We start from the raw sequence: 26,124 nt of genomic DNA, 5'->3' as shown, positions 1-26,124 counted from the left end.
GTCGCCTATTGTGTTTTCAGGACTGACCGGTCTAGGTTCAGGTCGATGCAGCCGCATGCATGTCGATATTAAAGCTGGCGTTATCTCTTGCACCAAAACAGGGCATGTTCCCCAGATCGCCGCATGACTTCAGGTGGGATCGGGTGGGCCGACCTTGCTGCACAAGCCCTGCAAGAGCCTGCAAGATTGGTGTGTGGATGGGCCCGCCTATTTGACCGCACGTTTGGCAGTACCCTCAATGATTGGCACGCCACAGACCCGGTTGACCTCACCAGACTCGGTATCCATGGCCAGTGGTCGACCGCCTCTCCCCACCCCCCACCTCGCCTCGCGTTGGTCTGAAGGGTGGGCTTCGATCTTGAGATGGAGTACCAAAGGGAATGAGAATTCGATACATCATTCATGCTGTTCACACACACCCGCAGGTCTCGCCTGTCATCACCACTACCGATCTTCAGGCACATCTTCAAATCAGATGTCGACGATTGTGGCTCTTATCGCAGTCAAGGACAGGCGGTCTAAACCTTGGGAGGCGTTCTCCCCCATCTCATCTCACATGAACCTGCGCGTGAGGGCTGGAGTCCGAAGTTTGGGGCCACTCTCATCAGACTCCTCCCAGTCTGTGGGGCGATCCTGGCGGCCACAATGCTCCGCATGCTACCACACAACTTGGTCTTGTGGAATTGACATAGCACGGCAGTACGGTGGCGCATAATCCTCCCTGACTCCACACACCGACTTTGGCACCTGCATCGAATGCGTCATATGCAGCAGCAAATCACTCGTCGCCGAGACCCAGGGCGCTTCGCATGGTAGTGGATCAGTAAAATTCCCGTCAAGAGACCAAAACTAAAGCAAAAGCGAGACATAGAGCACCTCTTTCAGCCTGTCGTTGTGCACTTGCACCACCATCACCAGACCTCAGTCTCACGTCCCTGCGGGGTGGTGTTTCGTTGGAAGATAACGCACTGGATAGCGAGACGATACTCTCGGGGGAGGGGTCACAGTAGCAAGGATCTGGTTTGGAACGTTTATTGCGAACCGATGAGGGGCTTACCGCATACGCAGGTCTGCTGTGACACCCTCACCCTCACCCTCACACATTCGCACAGCATCCGAGATGTGCAATACGGCGGTGAAGGGGACGTATTGCACTAGTGTGGAAGCACAGCGCTCGACAAGGAGAGCGGCTCGATGGTACCGAAACATTAGACACGATCTACACCCACCGGTCCCAAAAAAGGTTCGATGTACCATAGTATGGTCACCAAGAAATGTCGAGTGCCACTAGTCCAAACCGAATTGCTCCAGGCCAGGGCCACAGGTCACTGCGTAGCAGCCATCATGGCAGGATATACTAAGGTACTTACTTTCGTGGGCTTACTGATCGAGAGGTTCGTCTCTCTCTCTCTCTCTCTCTTGGGTGAATAGGCCCAACGGATGGTCCAATGCGAGAGCATTCACCCCAATATAAGACGCCGTCCTATCATGGACGTTCCCGCACACCATCCCCTCCCCCAGGTATCATCCTCCTATCGGGAGGTTTGGCTCTAATCAGTGACTGCCTAGTAGATGTACACCCCCGTCAATTCCAAAAACTGAGCCGGCGTTGCTCCGACCTCCGTCGCAGTCTCCGCGTCCGCGTCCGGATCATGTGAGCTAGCTCGGAATCGATCAATTTCATGCATTGGTGGGACGTAAGTCTTGTTTGCAATACACAAACTATGCGTGTTTGCTACCCATTAACTAACCTATGTTGGTCTTTGGTACAAGCTTGGGGAGGAAAATAATTTCTTGCTGGCGGGCTTCAGAGCTTGCTGTTACGAAAATTCTTGGATTCCTGCGCATAGAGTGGGTTCCCACTGGCCCTTTTGATGTCTCCAACTTCATTGATTCTTCTATGCATGCCGAGTCCGAATGTAAGCACTTTATGGTGGCTCTGGGGTCTTGCACTGAATTCTCCCTTGCCTCTCGAAATTCTGAGGAACTCTCAACAGTAGTTTGAATTTTTTTCATGGAGGGTTCTCTACCTCACTGCAGCAGCCTGCCAGCTGGCGAGGCGCACAACAATCACGAAAATCATAAGCCTTTCCAGCAAGGCGCCGTGACACTAGTATTTTGGTCTCTTAAGTGAAGCTCGCCTACCAATGAAAGGCCAGGCCATGGGTTGTGTGCAGCACTGATGACGCGCTAGAGAGCTGATAAGAGGCTTATCGCTAGCTAGTGAACAGGGGATGTTAACCCTTGGGGAGGGACAACAGTGAGGGGAGAACGGACCGAAGAAAAAAAAAAGTTGTCATTAGTGGGGTGCGCAAGCAAGCCATTTGTACCTTTTTTTTTTTTCTTCCCCTTTCACCAATTGCCTTTTTTGCTCTCTCTTTTTCCCTTCACAGAGCTCGGGGGATACAAGATCGAAGGCATTCCACCTTTGTCCTTCTTTATAATATCGTCTCCTAACTGGGACGAGGTCGTGGACCAATCAATCATAATCCATCGTTAAACACAAACACTTTCTTCTACATTGTTCCAATTGTTGAAGACCCTTCAAATACTCGAGCTCCCTCGAGTGAGCTTGCAGACGACTTCGACATCAAGTCCTGCACCTGCTCCCGTTGCGTCTTGCAGAAGGCCCCCCCCCCCCTCCACACGATGGCTTCCAAAGCTTTCTCTCCCGCTACCGCTCGTCGTCACGAGACCAAGGAAGAAGATGTCATCTGCCTGGAGCTGGAAGATGGCCTGGCTTTCCAGGGCTATAGCTTCGGCGCTCCCAAGAGCATCGCCGGTGAGCTGGTCTTCCAGACTGGTATGGTGGGCTACCCAGAGTCCATTACAGACCCCTCCTACCGTGGCCAGATTCTCGTCATCACTTTCCCGCTAGTCGGCAACTATGGCGTCCCCTCGCGAGAGACCATGGACGAACTCTTGCGCGACCTTCCCGCGCATTTTGAGTCCTCCCAGATCCATATTGCCGGTCTTGTCACGGCCTCGTACGCTGGGGAGGACTACTCGCACTTCCTGGCGACGTCCTCTCTAGGAACGTGGTTGAAAGAGCAGGGCATACCCGCCATGTACGGTGTCGACACTCGGGCGTTGACAAAGCACATCCGACAAAAGGGTAGCATGCTGGGCCGGATGCTGTTGCAGAAGCAGCAACCAGCCAATAGCCAGGCCAACGGCGTCAATGGAACAGCCCCAGGCAATGGCCTGACCCAGGGCTTGAAGGAATGGAAGCCCTACTTCGACACTGTCGATTGGGTCAACCCTAATGAGAAGAACCTGGTGGCAGAGGGTGAGTAAATTCGAAAGAAAGAACCCCTACTTTCGGCTCTCTGCTGACTTGCTATTCAGTGTCCATCAAGACGCCCAAGCTCTATACCCCTCCCGAGGGCACTGCTGTCAAACACCCATCCGGTCGGACAGTTCGTATCCTCTGCCTCGACGTCGGTATGAAGTACAACCAGCTCCGGTGCTTTCTCAAGCGAGGCGTCGAAGTCCTTGTATGCCCGTGGGACCATGACATTGTTGCACAAGCTGGCGATGAATATGACGGTCTCTTCATATCGAATGGCCCTGGTGATCCGGCCGTCATGGAGACAACTGTCAAGAACATCTCCACGGCCATGGCGAAAAACCGCACGCCAGTTTTTGGCATCTGCTTGGGCCACCAGCTGCTTGCCAGAGCTGCTGGAGCTGGGACCATCAAGATGAAGTACGGCAACAGAGGTCACAACATTCCCTGCACAAGCTTGGTCACCGGAAAGTGCCACATTACGTCCCAGAACCATGGTTTCGCCGTCGACAGCAAGACTCTGCCTACCGAATGGCAAGAGCTTTTCGTGAATGCCAACGATGGAAGCAATGAGGGTATCATGCACGTCAATAAGCCCTACTTCAGCGTGCAGTTTCACCCCGAGAGCACACCTGGCCCCCGAGACACCGAGTTCCTGTTCGATGTGTTTATCCAGACCATTGTCAATTGCGCATCGGATAGCAGCCTTCTCAGCAAACCTGTCTCTTTCCCTGGCGGCACCGCTGCAGAGAATGAGAGACTGCACCCTCGTGTGAGGCCAAAGAAGGTCCTCATTCTTGGCAGTGGTGGTCTCAGTATCGGACAGGCTGGCGAGTTCGACTACTCTGGCAGCCAAGCAATCAAGGCGTTGAAGGAAGAAGGCATTTACACCGTTCTCATCAACCCCAACATTGCAACGATCCAAACGTCCAAGGGCCTGGCGGACAAGGTCTACTTCCTGCCTGTGAATGCAGAGTTCGTGCGCAAGGTCATCATGTATGAGCGACCAGATGCCATTTACTGCACATTCGGTGGACAGACTGCACTGCAGGTCGGCATCCAGCTCAAGGACGAGTTTGAGGAGCTCGGAGTCAAGGTGCTTGGTACACCCATCGACACCATCATCACCACCGAGGACCGTGAGCTTTTCGCTCGAAGCATGGAGTCCATTGGTGAGAAGTGCGCCAAGTCGGCGTCCGCAAGCAGTGTTGAAGAGGCCATGCGGGTCGTCAAGGATATTGGCTTCCCCGTCATCGTACGAGCTGCTTACGCGCTGGGAGGGTTGGGCAGTGGATTCGCCAACAATGATGCCGAATTGCTTGACCTTTGCAACAAGGCGTTGGCTGTCAGCCCCCAGGTGCTGATCGAGCGCAGTATGAAGGGCTGGAAGGAGATTGAGTACGAAGTCGTTCGAGATGCCCAGGATAACTGTATCACTGTCTGTAACATGGAGAATTTCGACCCCCTCGGTATTCACACCGGAGATTCGATCGTGGTCGCTCCGTCTCAGACGCTCTCGGACGAGGACTACAACATGCTCCGGACCACTGCCGTCAACGTGATCCGGCATCTTGGAGTTGTCGGAGAGTGCAACATTCAATACGCACTCAACCCGTTCTCCAGGGAGTACTGCATCATCGAGGTCAACGCGAGACTGTCGCGGTCTTCAGCGCTCGCCTCTAAGGCGACTGGCTACCCCTTGGCATTCGTTGCTGCCAAGTTGGGTCTGGGCATCCCTCTGAAGGACATCACAAACTCGGTGACAAGGTCCACCTGCGCATGTTTCGAGCCGTCACTTGATTATGTTGTGGTCAAGATGCCTCGTTGGGATCTGAAGAAGTTCACGCGAGTGTCGACACAACTTGGGTCCTCCATGAAGAGTGTCGGTGAGGTCATGAGCATCGGCAGGACGTTTGAGGAGGCCATTCAAAAGGCGATCCGCTCTATCGATTTCCAGAACCTCGGTTTCAACGAGACCAAGGCTCTCATGTCAATCGATGATGAGCTGCAGACGCCATCTGACCAGCGTCTGTTTGCAATCGCCAACGCGATGCATGCCGGGTACACAGTCGACAAGATCTGGGAGATGACCAACATTGACAAGTGGTTCTTGCACAAGCTCAAGGGCCTGAGCGATTTCGGCAAGAGGATGACAGGATACACCACTGATGACGTTGCCAAGCAGCCTGGTCTCCTGCTCGAGGCCAAGAGCCTTGGCTTCTCCGATCGCCAGCTGGCCAAGTTCTGGGACTCTAATGAATTGGCTGTCCGTCGACTGCGAGACGAGGCCGGCATCATGCCCTTCGTGAAGCAGATTGACACCGTTGCAGCCGAGTTCCCGGCAATGACCAACTACCTCTACATGACATACAATGCTACGCAGCATGATGTTGACTTTGACGATCATGGTATCATGGTCTTGGGATCTGGAGTCTACAGAATCGGCTCATCTGTTGAGTTTGATTGGTGCTCTGTCCGCGCCATCCGCACACTTCGACAGGATGGTTTCAAGACTGTGATGGTGAATGTAAGTTATCAGTCTCTTTTCTTTTCTTTTCTTTTTCTTTTTCTTTTCTTTTCTTTTCTCTTCCGACTTTCCATTCCTGCGGACAACCCCTCTGGACAGTCGCATCTTCCTATACAACATGTCTACGGGATCCCTACCTGGATAGATCTTCTCTGGATTACGGATCTCTGTGCTCAACCCTTCCCTGATGGACCTATTGCTCCAATATTCGCTGCTCTTACGACTCTTAAACATCTTGGACACGAGAAACTTGTCGCCCCAGAAATAAGGTACCAGGATAAGCCCGATAAGCCCGACAACTTCCTCCCCCTCTTCCCTGATAAAGGAGAGATTGGGGTAGGTTGTGATTTGAACCTATTTTCTTCTTATATACGCTTCGAGTCAATTGACCATCAAGCAATTCCTGAAAACTTCGGACTGGACAAACTTCACAAAACTCCCAACTCTTGATGATCTTAAGCACGTCAAATCTGCAATCCTACCTGTCGTCCAGTGCCTCAAGAGTCTGCCAACAACTTCCGACCCTCCCTCTGGACGAGCATCATCAGTCAAATTACTACTTTGGACTTCAGCACCTGCTCTCCCATTGACTCTCAGCTGCGTCCCTAAAAGCGCGCAGCTAGCAATGCCCTTCAACCAGCTCACACTAGAGGGTTGCATCTTCCTGCACATCTCCTGGGCCTCTCCCTGGATGGATCTCCCCTCAATGAACACCCGCTTGATGGACTCTCCTCAATGGGTCTTCCTCAATGAACAACTCCCTCGATGGACCTCTCTTCGACGAACAAATCCCTTGATGGATCTTCCTCGATGGACCCTCCTCTCGATGAACGTGGCTATTTTTTTGGACCGCCTACTACCCAACATCATGGCTAACACCCCCATTTTTCTATCCAGTTCAACCCAGAAACCATCTCCACCGATTACGACGAAGCCGACAGATTGTATTTCGAGAACATCAGCCAGGAGAATGTCCTTGACATTTATCAATTAGAGGGCGCAAGGGGTGTTCTTGGTGCGATGGGTGGCCAGACCCCGAACAACATCGCTCTCAGCCTGCACCGTTCTGGAGTCAAGGTCTTGGGAACTTCGCCCGAGATGATCGACAATGCCGAGAACCGATACAAGTTCTCGCGTATGCTCGACCGGATTGGCGTTGATCAGCCAACCTGGAAGGAGTTGACGAGCTTCGATAAGGCCAGGGAATTCTGTAACAGTGTTTCCTACCCGGTGCTTGTTCGACCGTCTTACGTCCTCTCTGGAGCTGCCATGAATACCGTGTATTCAGAGGCAGATCTCGAGAACTACCTGAAGCAGGCCGCGGATGTCTCTCCTGAGCACCCAGTCGTGATCACCAAGTACATCGAAAATGCAAAGGAAATCGAGATGGATGCTGTTGCTCATGACGGCGAAGTTGTCGGCCACTTTATTTCCGAGCACGTTGAGAACGCCGGTGTTCACTCCGGAGATGCTACTCTCATTCTACCACCTCAGGATCTGGAGAAGACCACTATTGAGCGTATTGAAGAGGCTACGCGCAAGATCGGTGCTGCACTTAATGTCACCGGCCCATTCAACATCCAATTCATTGCTAAGGACAACGATATCAAGGTCATCGAATGCAACGTCCGGGCCTCTCGATCCTTCCCCTTCGTTTCAAAGGTCATGGGTGTCGATCTTATCGAGATGGCTACCAAGGCTATCGTGGGCGTGCCGTTCGAGCCGTATCCTGTCGTTGAGCGCCCTGCCGGTGCTGTTGGTGTCAAGGTTCCGCAGTTCAGCTTCTCTCGTCTGTCCGGTGCCGATCCAGTCTTGGGCGTTGAGATGGCTTCGACTGGTGAAGTGGCCTGCTTTGGTGCTGACAAGTACGAGGCGTACCTCAAGGCCCTGATGTCGACTGGCTTCAAGATCCCAAAGAACAACATACTCTTGTCTCTTGGCTCCTACAAGGACAAGATGGAGATGCTGCCGTCGATTCAGAAGCTGCAGGAGCTGGGCTTCAAGCTCTTTGCCACTGCGGGTACCGCTGATTTCTTGCAGTCCCACAACATTCCTGTTCAGTTCCTTGAAGTTCTTGCTCAGGATGAGAACGATCAGAAGTCGGAATACTCGCTCACTCAACACTTGTCCAACAATATGATCGATCTCTACATCAACCTCCCGTCGAGCAACAAGTACCGCCGTCCTGCCAGCTACATGAGCAAGGGCTATAGGACCCGAAGAATGGCCGTCGATTACCAGGTCCCACTGGTTACCAATGTCAAGAATGCCAAGATTCTTGTTGAGGCCATTGCTCATCACCTGACACTCGATGTGAGCATCTCGGACTACCAGACCAGCCACCGCACCTTCCTGCTGCCAGGTCTTGTCAACATTGCGGCATTTGTGCCCGGCATCGTCTCTGAGAAGAGCCGTGATTTGCAGAACGTGACGAAGACATCGCTCTCTGGTGGCTTCACGATGGTGCGGACCATGGCTGTTGGCGTTGATGGAGCCATTACGGATGCTCGTACGCTGAGTGTTGCTCAGCAGAACGGAAAGATGGGCACATATTGTGATTTCAATGTGTCGGTGGCTGCAACCTCTACTAATGCCAACCAAATCAGTCACGTCGCTGGCGAAGTCGGTGCTCTGTTTATCCCCTTCAACCACCTCTCTGACAATATCAGCAAGGTCGCTGCTGTGACTGCACACTTCGATGCCTGGCCCGTCCACAAGCCTATTGTTACAGACGCTAGATTGACCGACCTGGCTTCGATTCTCCTGCTCGCCAGTCTTCATAGCCGGAGGATTCACGTCACCTCAGTCACCACCAAGGACGACATCAAGCTCATTGCGCTCAGCAAGCAGAAGGGCTTGAAGGTGACCTGTGATGTCTCCATCTACTCTCTATATCTCTCCCAGAAGGATTACCCTGAGTGCAACTTCCTGCCTTCGGCAGAGGATCAGCTGTCGCTCTGGGAGCACTTGGCTGTCATCGATGTATTCTCTGTCGGTAGCCTGCCTTATCAGCTGGCTCATGCTGTCAATGGTACTTCTGATGCCAGCGCCGGCATCGCTGATGCTCTGCCGCTCCTCCTGACTTCGGTCAGTGAAGGCAAGCTTACCATCGACGATATCAAGAAACGTCTGCATGACAACCCTGTCGAGATCTTTGAGTTGCACGACCAACCCAGTACCTTTGTCGAAGTCGAGATCGAGCGGCCCTACACTGTGCCGTCTGGCCCTAATTGGTCGCCATTCGCAGGGCGTGTGATGAGGGGCGCGGTCCAGCGCGTGATCTTCCAAGATAAGCTTACCTGCCTTGACGGCCAGATCCTCGAAGGACCATCTATTGGCCAGGATGTGTCCAGGCATGGAGCTCTGCCGTCACCGATGTCGCCTACTATCAAGCCCTCCTCGCAGGCGGCTGAGACTCCCCGTACCGGCAGGAGAGGCTCAGTCTTTGCTCCCGTGCGGCCGATCGCCAAACCCCGGGGTCTCGAAGGCACTCTTGGCCAGTCGGGCAAGTCGTCTATCTTCGACGATTTTGGCCCGTCTTTGCCTCTTACAGCAGCTGAGAGCCCCTTGCAATCCCTTCTGTCCCGACCATCGTCGTTTAAGAAGTCTCACGTTCTCTCCGTGACACAATACACACGCGCCGATCTGCACCTGCTTTTTACTGTTGCACAGGAAATGCGCGTTGGTGTCCAGCGTGAGGGGGTGCTGAACACCCTGAAGGGCCGTTTGCTCTGCACGATGTTCTACGAGCCGTCGACCAGGACATCAGCGTCCTTCGACGCTGCCATGCAGCGGCTCGGTGGACGGACGATCGCTATTGCCACATCACACTCCTCGGTGCAAAAGGGCGAGACACTGCAAGACACTCTCCGGACCCTGTCCTGCTATGGCGATGCCGTTGTGCTCCGCCACCCTGAGGAGAACTCCGTCAAGGTTGCCAGGAAGTTCTCTCCCGTGCCAGTCATTAACGGGGGCAACGGGTCGAAGGAGCACCCGACCCAGGCCTTCTTGGACTTGTTCACCATCCGTGAAGAACTTGGCACGGTCCAGGGCTTGACAATCACCTTCCTCGGTGATCTGCTCTATGGCCGCCCAGTCCATTCGCTGGTCTATCTGCTGCAGCACTACCAGGTCAAGGTTCAGCTTGTCTCGCCCAAGGCCCTCTCTCTGCCGCCCGCGGTGCACGAGCAGCTCGTCAAGTCTGGCCAGCTCCTTGCCGTGTCCGAGACACTGACGCCGGAGATCTTAGCCAGAAGCGATGTTCTCTACTGTACGCGCGTACAGGCAGAGCGCTTCCCGTCTAAGGAGGATTACGAGAAGGTCAAGGGATCTTACCGCATCGACAATGCGACGCTCAAGAATGCGAAGAGCAGCATGATCGTGATGCACCCGCTGCCGAGGAATGAGGAGATTGCAGAGGAGGTGGACTTTGATCCACGGGCTGCTTACTTCAGACAGGTGAGTACCTATCCATTCCATATTGGAGCGAAACTATGGATATACTAACAAGGCGGCACAGATGAAGTATGGTCTCTACACGCGCATGGCTCTGTTGGCCCTCGTCATGTCCACCTGAGCATTCGGTTGCTGTGTATAGAGGCTTACTGAGGAAAAGAAGAAGAAGAAGACAAACCGGGAATGTTTTGACTGGTAGATTTCAGCATTTATTTTTTGGGCTTTGGATTCGGCGGAAAAAGTTTTCTGAATCTTTGCTATTCTTTCAGCATTAGATTAGACTTGTAAAAGGTCAGAGTTACATGCACGCATACACATGAAAAAAGGGCATACGTAGATCGTAAAGGGGCCCACTCTCGCATACTTTGGTATTATGTGTGTGTCGTTCATTCGGATTTGGCGTATAGGTAATGTTTGGTGTGTGTGTATGCGTATGTATGTTTGTTATTTGTATTTGGCGTTTGTTTCAGGTTTAGCGTGGGTGTACGTGGGTGTGGCGTATAGTGTATTTTAGAATTGTCTGTTTATATAGGTTTACAAGAAGATACCCCATTGTGTTTATTGCAAAATTAAATCAATCTTTAGATTTTGTTTCCTCTCGAAATGTGCATGTGAGCAGTATACTTGAAAAGCGATACTTGGTTGTCTGGTTTAAACGCGTTCATATCAAGTGCGGTGGACAGGGGACGACACCTAGACATTGCTGATCAACACTCACTTCTGTACCGTGAGTCAAGCGACGCCACAGCCTGTTTCTTGTCTTTAGGAAAATAGGAATTAAAAATTAGTGACTACACCCACGTGCTGCAGGTCAACATGTTTGGAAGGCACACAGTCCCACCAGGACCTCAGGCTGGATGCACATCTGTATCGACCCTCAAGAGGGCAGAATTTACAAACCGCCCTGGGATTTGTCTGGGCAGATATGATGTGAGACTCGAGAATGGAATATAACATATTGTCTATAGCCCTTTCCTATCCTCGACTCCCCCAATATTTTGTGACGGGTTATATTTTACCCTAAACTTTGTAAGCAACGTGGACATGCGTGCCAGACACTAACTAGGCTCGCCTGGCTAGATCTCTGTCTCTCTCTGTGTGTGACGGATCCTTTTCCCCCGTGTGCATCTCAGTACTAGCAAGCGGTCCAGCTAGTAGCAAGCTAGCGAGGCACTCGGTTGTGTCGTTGTGACTAATTCAGATGGCTAGCTTGGCGTTGGAAATGGTAGCGCGGACCCAGCAGCTTGGAAACCCCTATGGGAAGGAGGAGCCGCATCTCTTGGCTCCTCATGACCCTGGGGGAGAAGAAAAAAAAAGAAAGAAAAGTTCACGAGGACCCACATGCTTCTTATGGCACTGTTAGCGTGGAGGATGTGGAAAGAAGAAAGAAAAAAAAATCGAGAACGGGCGTGACATCCTGTTACTCATTGTCCAGACGGTCTGCGAAGATGGTGAGGCGAATCACGGGAACGCTCATCATCGCCAGCCGCATGTTTCTTGTCAACGCTCGACACAGAATTACGGCTTGTGTATATTTCACTGTCCATTTGGTCCAGGTCTATTCCATCCATTCAAGAGCCATTGATGGGCGTAAGCGGGGGGGCCCAATGCCAGGACGACCCGCAACTCTGCTTCCTCGAAAACGTCCGTGGGATAAGGACCAAGGAAGAAGGAAAAACCGTCCAGCCATGTCGTCTCCAAAACCCACTAATGCAGTGTTTGTATTCTGGTTTCCGTAAGCAGAATAGGGTTTTTGTGTATGTACGTACAGTAAGTACATGGGGTTGTAGTCAGCAAATAAGCAGGGACCAGAAACATTGCGGTAATAGTGGAGCAATCTCTGGTCGGATTACCCCGAGCTTTGGTCTAGAGCACGTGGGCGATGTCAACCCTGTTTCCACGACACTGTTTGCTCCCCGTGTGTGCTGCTGAAAACGGTCACGACAAAGACAGACAGCTTAAGTTTGAAACCTGTGGAAACTACCAAGTAGCTAATTAATTCGTCTACTGGGATGTACATACAGGACATGTAAGCAGTCAGGCAGTCAATGCGCATCTGGGGGGGGGTGGTGGATGCCCGCCCTGCAGGTCAAGGATTGTTCCGTGATCGGAGACCGGTGCTAACATGAAAAAGTATTGGCTCCGCGCCCTGCAAACGGCACATCGCGATTGCGCAGCTACATACTTGGTAGTACACAAACTCCCAGAGACTTTGACATGCGCTTGCTTTGCAACGTGGGACGAATTCTATGATTGACTTCTTCTTCTTCTTCTTCTTCTTCTTCTTCTTCTAAAGTTCTAATACCATTGACGATAGGGGCGTTGCAAAGAGTACTCATATTATGTGCACAAGTATTCTGCAAGTTCCACCCAACATGAGAAAAGTTTGACCGGTCCACGAGGTTGACTGGCACCCGAACAGAAAGAGAGAAGAAATGATAATCTTATTGGGGAGGAACAGAAAAATGTGAGACTTCCCAAGCGCACCAGGATAAAAGTACGACCTACACGGTGTACCCCATGCATGGACATGTAGAAGGCGCGGTGGGTAGGAAGCGGGTTGTGGGGCTACGCTATACCATAGGTAGTGTCTTTTGTACATGCATTGGTTTTCCCTTTCTTGTCGTCCCGCAGGGCGTCTTGCGCTCTGTGGTGTCTTCTTGCATCATCCGCCCTCCTTCTCCTCCTCCATGTTTGGATGACCAACCACCCTTCATGTCTAGCACGTCTTACCCCAGGTATTCGTGCCCACCATCCATCCCCCTGGAGATGATCATCACCTCCTCTTAGTCTCTTTCTTTGCTTACTGTACAAGTGTATGCGTGCAGACGTCAGCAGGTGTACATGCAATGCTGATCAGTGCCCTTAGACACAACGGCGCACACCACATCAACATGTGTTCTTTTGGTGCTCTCTTTGGTTGACAATAGCGCTGGGTTGAAACCAGTCTAGAACCCTAAACCTCGTCATTACTCTTTACTTTTTGTGTGCTCTCTGCGGCGTTGTCTATGGTCTTTGGTGTGGAGGTGCATGCATCCCTGACGCCTTATCCCAACCACGTCTCGAACCGCCTACTATGGTACTCGGCTCTCCTTACCTTTAGCAATCTTCTCCTACTTCGGAATGACTCAAGATCCTTTGAAATCCGCTTTCTATTTCCAATCCGGCAGCGTTTACCTCACGCTTGTCTGGTCTGTCTATTCTTCTTTCTTCATCTTTTCTCCCTGCTCACGTAGCTACCATCTCTCATGCGCATTTGCGCCAGAGTACATTTCGGGCGGGCCCTCCTTTTCCTGACAAGTCACTCCTCATATATGAGTCGACAGTCGCCCACCCCTTCGAGTTTGCTTATTACACAATGAGAACTATCAGACCCATATATGGTATCACGAAGCGCTTCTAGAACGCTGTGCCATCATCCTGCGGACAAGTTTGTCTCTCCATCTCTCCCTTCCCCCACACTGGAAGATTACATCACACACAATACATATTTTTCCTCCTCCTCCTCCTCCTCCTCCTCCTCCATCTCCCGGCCACGCTCAACAATACCCACTCTCAAATCACTCTTCAGAGGGAGCCAGTTGCACAGGACTCAACCGTCTTGTGTGACCCCAGTCTCACTCACTCTTGTGACAAAGTTCCTCCTCTCTTCACAAATATCAATATCATCTTCATCATGTCTATGGCCGCCATTCTGGGAGGGGGCCACTCGGCTCGCCGGGCGAGCACCTCAAGCGCTCGCAGTGAGGGCTCCTTATCTCTGGTGAGCGCCCAGGGCAGGAAAGTCAATGCCCTCAGGCCAGACGTACAGATTTGTCTCAAACACCACTACAAGTCCAAGACGTACACCTCGGGCTCCGTCCTCGAGGGAGAAGTCACCATCACCACCCAGAGAGACACCCCCTTCGACTCGATCGACATTGTTCTGGTCGGCTGCTCCAAGACACGGACCGAGGGCTACAGCAGCCCCCACGAGTCCACCCACACCTTTCTTAAGCTGCGCATGCCCGTTTCCGAGGAGAGATACCCAACGTCCCGCATCCTCGAGTCGGGCGCCACCCTGACGGTCCCCTTCACCTTTGTCCTGCCCGACTTTTTGACACTCAGCGCCTGCCACCACAAGGTCGACTCGGAACACATTCGGGATCACCATCTGTGTCTGCCGCCGTCTATGGGCTCGTGGGCACGGGGCAACTGGGAAAAGGATGACTTCGCCCCTCACATGGCCGAGGTGATATACGCCATCAAGGCTCGGGTATGGCGCGAGCAGCTGCCGGCCTCCGCTTCCTCGGCGCCGCGCGCCCGCCACGTCAGGATCATAGAGGCCGTCAAGGCCATCCAGGTGCTCCCTTCTTCTCCCGAGGCGGCACCACTGAGCGTGACAGCCAAGGATTGCCTCTACAAGATGACCAAGACAAAAACACTGCGCAAGAACCTCATGTCCTCCAAGACGGGCAGGCTCACCGTCTCGGGCCAGCAGCCGCGCGCCATCATGCTGCTTCCCGATGGGCGCGTCTCGTCCGGGACTACGGCGCAGATCGACCTGAAGTTCGAGCCCGCCACTGCTGGCGCTGGCCCTGGTGACGTGCAACCACCGCCCAAGATCACGGGCGTGTCGGCCAAGATCGCGGCACACACGTACTACTCTGCATCTGCCATCAGCAGCCTCCCCAACATGGGTGAGTGGATGCGGGTTGCCCTCAGCGACCGACGTGGCCTCTATTCGAGCTCGGTCGCCCTGCCCGCCACCGCACGGCCTGCGCACATTGGGCCCTGGCACATGCACCACACCCGTCGCGACAGCGGCTACGGCAGCGATTCGGCCCACAACACTGCTGCTTCTTGCTCGTCCTCATCGTCTGACTGCGGCGGAGACGACGAGTACGACGACCACAACAACACCGCCCAGCAGCGCAGACGCCGTTCCAGTGCCTTCGCAGGCCTGATCCACCAGCAGAAGATGTCAAGAACCGCGACCACCTTCCACGCACCTCCAGTTCACCACACCGCCACCATCCAGCTCCCAGTGCCTGACCTCCCCACGACCCGCAAGGCCTTCGTCCCAAGCTTCCACGGCTGCATCCTGAGCCGCGTCTACACCCTCCACCTCTCCGTGCGTGTGGAGACGGGTGGCGCTGCAGGCGGCACGAGCACACTGTCGCTGGACCTTCCCGTACAGATTGGCGTGGAGCCGGCGGCGGGGTCACCTGGGGCTGAGGAGGCGCTGCCGAGCTGGGAGGACGCGCTGGAGGATGCAGCTGTGGACGAGTTTCTTCGGCCTCGGGTGATGGGCGTACCCCAAGAGGCGTTTCAGGAGACGAGTGTGTTGCCTGGATATGGGCAGATTTGACCAAGAAGAGGGGAGACTTTGGTAAGGGATGAAAGAAGGAGAAGGATATATCTCGACTAATGGTGTTGGGGGGTTTTTTTGGGGGGGGTTTTTTTTTTGGTTCATTATGTCATTGTTATTGTGTCTTTTTATGGGAGTGGGAAATGTGGTATGCCAGATTGTGATTGGTTTGAGAAACCACCATATACCCAGGTTGTGTTCTTGTTCCTTTATTTTGAGTACCTATAGGCTGGCGCGGACATGGCGATGACAATTAACTTCATCTCATCGTACCACCTTGAAAAAGCAGGGTGATTGGTCCTTTGAATCTCAAGTGGGCTGAGGATAATTATGTACTCAAGTATCTACTAAAATCTAGAGACGGATATTGGGACAGTGAGACTTCTTGCCTTGTCAGTATGTTCTCAAAATACTAGGTTTCACATATTACACCCAGTTGTAATGTTCTTATAGTACCCTTCTTGTTTCATACATTGATGTTCTCTGCAAGGGTCAAGTGTACTTTAGTCTCGATGCTGGTGATTTATTCTCCTGTTGACACGGTACCAGGTGCTGGGATGCTGTAGTCCTGCCCCTCATTATAGTATACAATCATAGAAGATATCTTGATTAAATATTTAGTATTGGCAGAGTGGGAGAGAGAGGGTAAAATAAAAAATAAAAATTTGATTGATTGAAAGAAAGAAGAAGGAAAACGAGTGGGATGGGGACGGACGAGAACATAGACATAAGCAAGAAAAAAAAGAGAAAAGAATAAGATCAAATAAAAAGCAAAAACATACAACACCGGGTATTCGCTAATGGTCACCCACTTAACTACTAATCCGGCGGTTAGTGGCTTATTTAGGGGAGAGCAGACGGGATCCCAAGTTCTCCACTACCTATGGTCGTATGTGCTCACAATAGCGTATCACAGACTTATGAATACGTTGCGGGTATCGACCATGAGAATGCACATCATTGCCTACGTACGTTCTAGATGGTGCGACTGCAATTGGGTTCATAAATATATTTATTTTAAATTCTTTATAACTCTGTGTTCAGCACACTTGGAAATCACACACAAGGGAACGACTTCCAACAGCACATGGCCACAGCAAAGAGTCCGGCGGTGGAGATTTGGACTCATCGTATGAGAAACGTGGTTGTCTTGTGGCTGCGGAGGTTCTGCACCCGTAAAACCTATCCTGTCCTTAAAGAGCTGTCTGACCAGACCGTGGGCCTCTGCTAGTCTCCCAACGTTGGTCCGATGGTACATGGAAATGTTGAAGTCAGCTATGCTTGTTGTCGCAAGTTGAAATGAAAAGTGTGGAGATATGTTGGTGTGTGGACGCCCCTTATTCTCCTTCCTTCTTTTCTTTTCTACCCCTTCACTTTTGCACCCATTATTACCCTATCGATTGAAGTGCACTGATCCTGAGCTGACCTGATGGATGGATCAATGAATGAATGAATGAATGGGCAGGGAGACCTGATCTCGAGACCAATTACCCCTCTCGGTCAAGGTAGGCAGCAGGGTCCAGAGTATGGTAGCATCAAACGCCGGGTGGCGAGAGGGAGGAGAAAAGTGAAATGTGATGGCGGCCCAGGGAATAAGCATACAATGGAGCTGTGGAAAGGAAAACGTCCAATGTAAGAGGCGGAACGAGGTCTGAAAAGGGTTCCGCCTGATAAGGTAACGAGCAAGCTTACTGCAGCATAGAATGGGCATGCAGCCGTTGCGACGTTGTTCATGCAAGATATCAGACTGGCAGGATTTGGTCCCCGCTCTTGCTGCCACTGAAGGGGGGGGGTTTGCAAGTGGGCCAATTGGGGGAATGCATGTGGTGCAGCCGGCGGGAGCGCAGCATGGGGGGGGAAGGCATGGGCTGGGTAGATTTTTTAGTGGGTTGGGCAGGGGTTGGGGGACTGAATGCTCGCCTAGAATTGGGAGGTCCACGGGTGTTGCAGGGGAGGGGGGATGGGTGGGTGGAGAGTCTTATGAGCTTCTCTCTCAGCAATAAGCAATATGCGCACCACAACCACACTTTGCTTCTGATTCCCTCTTGCGCCATCCTACGTACTACGTATACATCTCTCACCACCCACCTGCCAACCCCCCTCTTCTCGCCTTCCCGACCAAACCTTCTTTCTTGTCTCCTCTCTAATCTCATCCTCCTCACCCGCCCAAACCCAAACTGTATTTGGTTGCGTGCTGCGAAACTTTTGACCCGTGCCTCTCCCGCCCTCTCGTCCGAGGGTGCTACTAGCCTCGGTCTTTCCTCGTGCAACAATTCTTTTCTCTCGTATCTGTCGCCATTGAATTTGTTGGGGGTGTTTTTGTCTTGCCAGCTCTTCTGGACTCTTTCTTACTCATATATCATATCATACTACTGCGACCACTGATCAGCCGCGCGGCCCGTTAAGTCCAAACCAACTCTCGTCGATCGGGTCTTCGGCCCAGTTACGCTCGTTAGCAAAGCAAACCCAGTCGTCGCCGCCGCCGCTGCCACCTCCACCACCGCCTCCTCCTCCTACCTTCCGCCTCTTTGTGTGTTTTGTCTGCTTGCTCGGCCTGTCAGGCCTACATTCGGTAACTCATCAAGCATCCAAGGCGGAGACTGGCCTGCAAGAAGGACGACCTGACCCTGCCGCGGAAAACGCCACCTTTTTGCGCCGCGGTTTCATTCCTGCCTTGTGCCTGCACACGACCAGCCAGAACCCATCTACTCCGGTTCCTGCGAACTATCCTTTGCCTTCCTTACCACGATCCTTCGGACTTTAGAGTACATTATCTACTTTCTGACATCGCACCGCAATTGTTTCGACGACGCTTCCTCAAGTAGTTGCGTCTCGATCTCGACAATCACACGTACACACGCGTATACACAGTAGATATAGCGCATCGCCGCGAACGCCCCTCTTCGGGATCATTTCCTCCGATTCGAACCAATTGCTATCGCGAGTTAGCCCGAGACCAACTCCCTCCTCCTCCTCTCGAATCTTGAAAGAACCCGTTGTTCCCCCTCCTGTGATTGCGCGGTCGTGTCGATCTTGTTTTTGTATATGGTGTTGTAAGATTCGCACCCTGTGGGAAGGGATTCTAGAAAAAAAGGAGCGGCGTCGGCGCGATGGCAGCAACAAGGAGAAGTCCAGTCGCGCTCGGAGTCCTGCTCTGGGCGCTCCTTTGGTGCCAGGTGCAGGCGTTCTATATCCCTGGTGAGTTTGACGCATGACAATGGCTTCATTACCACACGCATACACACAATAGTGTCTCTCACTTTCTCTCTCTGGCACGACGTCTGACAAGTTGTGTCCTTGACAGGATGGTCCGTCAAGTCGTACCACCAAAACGAGCCGATCCCCCTGATGGTCAACAAAGCATACTCGGACAACACACAGCTACAGTATGCCTACAACGACCTCCCCTTCGTCTGCCCCCCTACCGGCCACCACCACCCCGGCGCAGGTCTCTTCTCGGGCCAGAGCATCTCGCTCAACCTGGGCGAGGTCCTCCGCGGCGACCGCATTGTCATATCCGATCTCGAGCTGGCCATGCTCAAGGACCAGGAGTGCAGCCTGCTGTGCAACCGCGAGATCAACAGGCAGGACATGAAGTGGGCGCGGGATCTCGTCCGCGACGGCTATGTTGTCGAGTGGATCGTGGACAACCTGCCTGGCGCTACGAGCTTCGTCACCGTCGATAAGACGCGCAAGTACTATGCTGCCGGCTTTAAGCTGGGATTTACCGATACCTCCTCGGGCAAACCACGTCACTTCCTCAATAACCACCACACTATCGTGATCCGATACCGAGACGCGCCGGGCAAGGCAGGCGGGCGGGGCGACAAGGTCATTGTCGGGTTCGAGGTCTACCCCAAGAGCATCGGTCCGGCCAACAGGCGGAACAAGGACGGCTGTCCCACGGACCTGCAGAACGTCGAAGAGGCTTTCGAGCTGTACATGGCCCCCAACGACACGGTCAAGGACGCCGCCTACGAGCTCTGGTCACAGTCCTCGTACCAGCCCGAGATCGACCTGGAGAACCTGGACGACGACGCGAGGACCACCATCCCCTTCACCTATTCGGTGTACTTCCGCGAGGACAGCACTATCGAGTGGGACAGGAGGTGGGACCTGTACTTTGTGAACCAGGAGGAGGGCTCGCGGATCCACTGGCTCGCCATCGTCAACTCCTTCATTATCTGCGGCTTGCTCACCGGCATCGTCCTGATGATCCTTGCCAAGACCGTGCGGACCGATATCAAAGCATACAAGGACGCACGTGCCGAGGAGGGCAAGCTGCGGATCAGAAGGACGCCGAGGGTGGCGGTTGCTGAAAAGGCCCCTGGGCTGCTTGACCAAGGCACCGGCGGCGGCGAGGTCGATAACGATGCGGACGACGGGCATTACTCGGACGATGAGGCGCTGGAGGACGTGACGGGCTGGAAGCTGCTGCACGCCGACGTGTTCAGGGCGCCCAGGTTCGGGTGGATCCTGGCGCCCCTGGTCGGGTCTGGCATGCAGCTCCTCTTCATGGCCGTGGGGCTCGTGGCCCTGAGCGCGCTGGGCATCCTGAACCCGAGCCTGCGGGGTGGATTCATCAGCTTCGGCTTCGGGCTGTTCATCTTTGCGGGCCTTTTCTCGGGTTACTACTCGGCCAGGGTGTACAAGACCTTTGACGGGCAGGACTTTGTCAAGAACGCGCTGGTGACGGCCGTGCTCTTCCCAGGCCTCGCCTTTGGTCTCATCTTCATCCTGAACCTGTTCGTCTGGGCACAGGCCTCGAGCACGGCCATCCCCTTCGGCACGCTGATTGCCATCCTAGTTCTCTGGCTGTTCATACAGCTGCCGCTGGTCTACGTGGGGTCCCGGTACGGCTACGTGCGCGGTGGTGCGTGGGAGCACCCGACCAAGACCAGCCTGGCGCCGCGGCAGATTCCACAGCAGGTGTGGTACATCAGGCGCACGCGGTCCGTGCTGCTGGCGGGGCTGATCCCGTTCGCGGTCATCTTCATCGAGCTCCTGTTCGTGTTCCAGTCCGTGTGGCAGGACAAGAGCGGCTACTACTACGTCTTTGGGTTCCTGTCGGTGGTGTCGCTGATCCTGATCGTGACGGTGGCCGAGACGACGGTGGTGACCGTCTACATCCAGCTGTGCAGCGAGAACTACCAGTGGTGGTGGCAGTCGTTCCTGGTCGGGGGCGCCAGCTCGCTCTGGATCTTCATGTACTGCATCTGGTACTACTTTGCCAAGCTGCACATCACGGGCTTTGTCAGTTCGATGCTGTTCTTCACCTACAGCTTCATAGCCTGCCTGGTCTACGGCCTCCTGACGGGAACGGTGGGCTTCCTCAGCGCGTATGCCTTTGTGAGGAGGATATACGGGTAAGTTTATGATTCCATAGATCATCACAAGAGGAGGGAGAGAGAGAGAGAGAGAGAGAGAGAGAGAGAGAGAGAGAGAGATAAAATCAGGAAGTCTGTCAGGATTGAGTTGAGAATGCTGACAAAAAAAACATCATCATAATAGTGCTATCAAGGCGGACTGAAAGGCCTTCAGTATAGCCCTTGAGAGGGGGGCGAGGAGAGAGAGAGAGAGAGATGACATTGCATGAGCGCGGGCCGGCGGGCGAGACGAGCTGGGACGATTTGGGATTTTCAACTGCATCGATAGCGGCGCACAATTTTCTATATCTGAGGCATGAGTTACAACTCCAACGGCGTTTCATGGAGGGAAGATTACTATGATAATATTGTTATTATTGGGCACGACAACCGTGTGCTCTGGTGAGGGAATTGGGGGAGAGAAAGGAGAGGACAGGCTCGCCACGAAGTATTATGAGAGGAAAGGAAAGGGAGAGAGGAAAACAAGAAAACCCTACATATAACAGACAGACAGTTATGATGTTAGGAAGTTGGAGCACCTCTTCAATAACTGTAGTCTCTAATGAACACACTTTTTATGAGTTCTCTTGCACTCACTATGGATTTGGCCCCTCTCAACCAGAATAACAAATAAAGAAATGAGAAAGAATCAGAATTGCATCTTTTAGGAAAATAAAACACAAGAATGAAAGAACAACATACCTAATGAAAGTCAGTTCCTTCCTTTCCCATGGATCCTGACTTATTGTATTTCCCCTCCTTGCCCCGCTCTTTCCTAGAAGGACCCTGGGTTCCACCGAGCACCTGCCACTTGAATGGTACGCCCGAGGTCGGTGACACTTTCCACCTCAACCATTTTAATGCTGCTCCTCTTTCTTCTTCTTTAACGCACTTACCTTTCACTTGCGCCGTCTTTGCCTGCTTCCCTCCCTCCCTCTTCCTTTGTGTTGTGTGTTGGACAACTGAGGGTATTCTCTCTCTTTTGGTCGTTCATTCTGCGTAATTCTCAGAAGGTTCTTTTTTTCGGCTTGCCTTTCTGTTGGCCTCGCTTTCTATCACAAGCACACGACGTCTGCTTTTGCTGCTGTGCCTTTTGCCGCCTCAGACTTCAAGATCCATACATGTTTGGACTTGCATCCTAGCAACAGCAGAGACAACGACTACGACTACCAGCACGGGCAAGATGGACACGCAAGAGTTCAAGGACGCCGCCAAGGCCTCTATCGACCACAGTAAGTTGGGGCCCCTTCATCTCAAAAGTTCTGCAGAAACACTGAACACTGACTGACTCGGCCCAGTTGTGGACTACTATGAGAACATCACCGACCACAGCGTCGTCTCCCAGGTCGAGCCAGGCTACCTCCGCCAGCTCCTCCCCACGACCTGCCCAGAGGAGTCTGAGTCCTGGGCCACCATCCGGCGCGACATCGACACCCAGATCGTCCCCGGTCTCACCCACTGGCAGTCTCCCAACTTTTTCGCCTTCTTTCCCTGCCCGGCCTCGTACCCGTCTATCTTGGGCGAGCTGTACTCGGCAGCCTTTACGGGCGCCTGCTTCAATTGGATCTGTTCTCCGGCCGTTACCGAGCTCGAGACCATCGTGCTGGACTGGCTCTGTCGTCTGCTGGGTCTGCCGGCTACGTACCTGTCTACGGGGCCCACGAGAGGAGGTGGTGTCATTCAGGGCACGGCTAGCGAGGCTGTGCTCACGGCCATGGTTGCGGCGCGGGACAAGTACCTGAGCGAGACGCTGCCCACCCCTCCTGCTGCTTCCCAGGGAAACGGCGATGAGGACGAGGACGACCAAGAGTACGAGGACCTCCTGATGCGCAAGAGAAGCAAGCTGGTTGCCCTGGGCAGCTCCGCCTGTCACAGCAGCACCAAGAAGGCCGCCAAGATCCTCGGCGTGCGGTATCTGGCGGTGCCAACGAGCAGCGCGTCCGGGTTTGCCATGACGGGCGATGCGCTTCGGGGTACACTGGAGCTGTGCAGGCGGAAAGGGTTGGAACCATTCTTCCTCACCGCCGCGCTGGGCACGACGGATACTTGTGCGGTGGATGATATGGGAGCTATTGCAGAGGTTTTGGCCGAGTGGAGTCGGGACTTTCCTGTGTCTTCTTCCTTCGCGACGACGGCTGCTGTTGCGAATGGGACCGCCACCACTAAAAACAACACCAACGATAGCAATGATAACGATAGCAATGTCGTCCCCACCCGCAGAAAGGGCGAGATCTGGGTCCACGTCGACGCCGCTTACGCAGGTGCCGCACTGATCACGCCCGAGGCCCGCGAGGCCGTCGGCGCCCACCACACCCGCCACTTCTACTCCTTCAACACCAACATGCACAAGTGGTTCCTGACCAACTTCGACGCCTCGTGCCTCTGGGTGGCCGACCGCCGCTGGCTTGAGGCCGCCATGTCTTCGGAGCTGCACGTCTACCGCAACGCCTACAGCGATGGCGGGCTCGTTACTGACTACCGCAACTGGCAGATCCCCCTGGGCCGTCGGTTCCGCAGTCTCAAGGTCTGGTTTGTGCTGCGGAATTATGGCGCCAGAGGGCTGCGGGAGTATGTGCGTCGGGGGGTTCGTATGGGGGAGACGTTTGCCGGGTGGTTGAAGGAGGCTGGCAGCGGGAACATGTTTGAAATCCTGACGGGCCCGGTATTTGCGCTCACCGTGTTCAGGGTTGCGGGTGCAGATGAGACGCAGGCAAACGCGCGCACCAGGAGGCTGCACGAGGAGGTCAACGCCACTGGGCGGATCTGGGTTACAAGTACCGTGCTAGAGGGCAAGTTTGCCATCCGATTCATGACGGCGAATAGGCTGACGGAGGAGAGCCATGTGCGGGATGCGTTCGAGCTGATCTTGAAGACGGCGGAGAGGATCATTCAAGAGATATAGACTAGATAAAGACATGTATTAGAAAGAGAAGGAGCAAAAACAATAGATGAAAATTCGGTAGTAGAAGAAAATCGTGTCATTATTGATCGTTCAAGTCATGGCTATTTCATAGTTTCTTGGCAATGCAGATCATGCTATCATGTATGTGCATGTGTGTTTGTGTGCGTATGCTTTTCCTTTTAGTTGTCCTGTTCCTGTTAACGCCCCTTGCATGCATCAAAGACAAGAAGAAAAGACAGAAGCCCGCAATCCAAGCCCATCTCAATGCATTGAAAACGCTACCAATCACTCGATCGTCTCCTCGCCCGCGGCCGCCTCGAATAATCATCCATCACAGCCCCCCTTCCGCCACGACTATACCCGTATGATGACGAGCCATAGTCATCATAGTCGTAATCGTAGCCAACGCCGCCACCACCACCTCCTCCTCCTCCAGCAGCAGCAGCAGGAGGAGAAGGCGAAGTGAACTCATCCCCTCTCGTGTGCCGGCGGTACCTCCTCCTGTCCGCTTTGTTGTTATAATCGCGCTGTTCCGGCTCACCGCCCTGGCCTCTCTCGAGCATGTCTGCCCTCCTCAGCCCGCCATCGCGCTCCCCGGCCCTGTCCGAATAATAATTGTCGTCGTCATCGTAGTCGCCACCACGACCACGGCGCCTATCCCTGTCATCGTCATAGCCTTGCTCGTTTCCGCCCCTTTCTTCGCCTTGCGACCTACTCCGCCGGCCCCGTCGCCCCTTGCTATTCTTCCCACCATCACCGCCACGCTTCCTGCTGCTGCTGCTGCCGCCGCCGCCGCCGCCGCCACCATCTTCGTCCTCTTGTCCCTGCTTCTGCTTCTGCTTTCTCTCCTCTGCCTTCTCCACGTCCTTGGTGACGTCGTATGCCAGCCCGATGCCGATCAGCCCGAGGATGACGGGTGGGACCCAGCCGTAGCCGTGTTCCTTCTCGAGCTCCTTGCGTATGCGGCGGTGTTCTGGGTGGGCTTTGGAGGGACGGGGGTCCGGGGGTAGGAATTTGCGGGTGGGCATGGTGGGCTTTGTTTGGGTTGGGAGGAGGAGGGAAAGAGGAATAGTGGATGAGTGGGTGACTTGGTTGATGGTTGTTTGTTTTTTCCTTTCTTCTCGAACGTGAGAGATCTTGTGTGGGGGCAAGAATGAGTCGAGTTCGTCAAGAGAGAGGGAGGAGAGGTGGTTGGTTCGTTGGTTGTTTTTTGAGAAGGGGAGAGAGAGTGTGTGTGTGTCTCGCGTGACAAGGAGGAATGGGATAGCGGTGAGAGTCAAGTTGGTATGATGTTTGTAGTATTCTCAAAGAGTAAACAGTAGCTTCGTTGAAAGAAAACGACGGAATGTAGTTGAACTTGTTGTCAAGATTGATAAAATGGGACGATGATATTCAGAGTTGGGTGTGTCCGGCAAGGGCCTCTGTGTCTTCTTTTCCGGGGTCAAGCACAAATTATAAGAACAACCCCCTGGCACTTACGTCGTGAGGAATGACACTGTCCTCATATAGTAATATCACGAGGATCTTATACTGTAACCACAGTAGTGTCAAAATATAACCCCCCGCCTCTCGGAACAACCTGCCACCTGAAAAGGAGAGTGAGTGGACCTTTGCATACCTCGGCCGAGACAGTTTACCACTGGGGCAGGCAAACAAAACGTCCAGTCGTTTACACACACACGCAAGTACTATAGCACGACTTTTGACTGATGCCATCGTTGCAGAGAGTCTCGTGGGAAGATCAAACCCCCGTCTGAACTAAACAAATTCGCCTGATCTAGGTGCCGTGGGCGTGTGTGGCACTGGTGGGAATTGCACCAGCCTAAAGCGAGGACAAGGGGGCTCGTGTAGAGGTGATGTCACTCTAAACATGGGGTTTTTGAGGCCATCGTCTGGTGGGGGGCTGGCTGGGGTCACGGGTCGATGCGGGTCAGCGTTGTGGACCCCCTCCCAAAAGTCCACACTGAAACCCTCAGAGGGCGTGCCGATGACGTATTGAAAATTCCTTGGGCGGCCGCTGGCATTCTTTGGGGGGGAGGACCATGTACCGCTCTTTGCTTCTTTTTTCTTCTTCTTGACACATCGTACGACACAACGGCCAGTGGGGGTCGAGGTGTGGGTGGTGGGATCGATCGATTCTGAGCATCGTGGTGGGATTTGTTGTTTGCTGCAACGAATCTCGCGCGTTTCCGATCTGCTGTTACCCTCCCAAGTTATAGATCATCACAGAATTGC

The 26,124-nt window shown here is 53.5% G+C and overlaps 6 protein-coding genes across 6 annotated transcripts; 5 read left to right on the top strand and 1 right to left on the bottom strand.

The window, feature by feature from the left end:
• Positions 1-2,649: 2,649 nt before the first annotated feature.
• M406DRAFT_254745 (carbamoyl-phosphate synth) lies at positions 2,650-10,392 on the top strand (the record flags this gene model as incomplete). The annotated part of the gene is made up of 4 exons (XM_040916981.1): positions 2,650-3,289; positions 3,349-5,816; positions 6,714-10,274; positions 10,336-10,392. 4 exons carry the CDS (start codon positions 2,650-2,652, stop codon positions 10,390-10,392), a joined length of 6,726 nt encoding a protein of 2,241 aa, XP_040778811.1.
• Positions 10,393-14,004: 3,612 nt separating this feature from the next.
• On the top strand, positions 14,005-15,609 carry M406DRAFT_25021 (uncharacterized protein; the record flags this gene model as incomplete). The annotated part of the gene is made up of 2 exons (XM_040916682.1): positions 14,005-15,119; positions 15,240-15,609. Coding segments are annotated over 2 exons (1,485 nt in total), but the record flags the coding sequence as incomplete, so codon positions are not given.
• Positions 15,610-16,394: 785 nt separating this feature from the next.
• On the top strand, positions 16,395-16,544 carry M406DRAFT_244466 (uncharacterized protein; the record flags this gene model as incomplete). Its single annotated transcript, XM_040916263.1, has 1 exon — positions 16,395-16,544. A coding segment is annotated over one exon (150 nt), but the record flags the coding sequence as incomplete, so codon positions are not given.
• A 2,187-nt stretch (positions 16,545-18,731) lies between these two features.
• M406DRAFT_106769 (uncharacterized protein) lies at positions 18,732-21,567 on the top strand (the record flags this gene model as incomplete). Its single annotated transcript, XM_040915207.1, has 3 exons — positions 18,732-18,819; positions 18,926-20,987; positions 21,133-21,567. The coding sequence occupies 3 exons, from the start codon at positions 18,732-18,734 to the stop codon at positions 21,149-21,151; spliced, it is 2,169 nt and encodes a 722-aa protein (XP_040778808.1). The 3' UTR covers positions 21,152-21,567.
• A 603-nt stretch (positions 21,568-22,170) lies between these two features.
• Positions 22,171-23,889, top strand: M406DRAFT_39425 (uncharacterized protein; the record flags this gene model as incomplete). Its single annotated transcript, XM_040924103.1, has 3 exons — positions 22,171-22,219; positions 22,286-23,078; positions 23,187-23,889. The coding sequence occupies 3 exons, from the start codon at positions 22,171-22,173 to the stop codon at positions 23,887-23,889; spliced, it is 1,545 nt and encodes a 514-aa protein (XP_040778807.1).
• A 317-nt stretch (positions 23,890-24,206) lies between these two features.
• M406DRAFT_321745 (uncharacterized protein) lies at positions 24,207-25,653 on the bottom strand (the record flags this gene model as incomplete). The annotated part of the gene is made up of 2 exons (XM_040919548.1): positions 25,508-25,653; positions 24,207-25,419 (listed from the first exon to the last, which is right to left on the bottom strand). A coding segment is annotated over exon 2 (275 nt), but the record flags the coding sequence as incomplete, so codon positions are not given.
• Between the last annotated feature and the right edge of the window lie 471 nt (positions 25,654-26,124).

The sequence above is a fragment of the Cryphonectria parasitica genome (genome assembly GCF_011745365.1).
Source record: "Cryphonectria parasitica EP155 unplaced genomic scaffold M406scaffold_3, whole genome shotgun sequence".
Lineage (NCBI taxonomy): Eukaryota > Fungi > Ascomycota > Sordariomycetes > Diaporthales > Cryphonectriaceae > Cryphonectria > Cryphonectria parasitica.
This window is presented reverse-complemented; position numbering and strand designations above follow the sequence as displayed.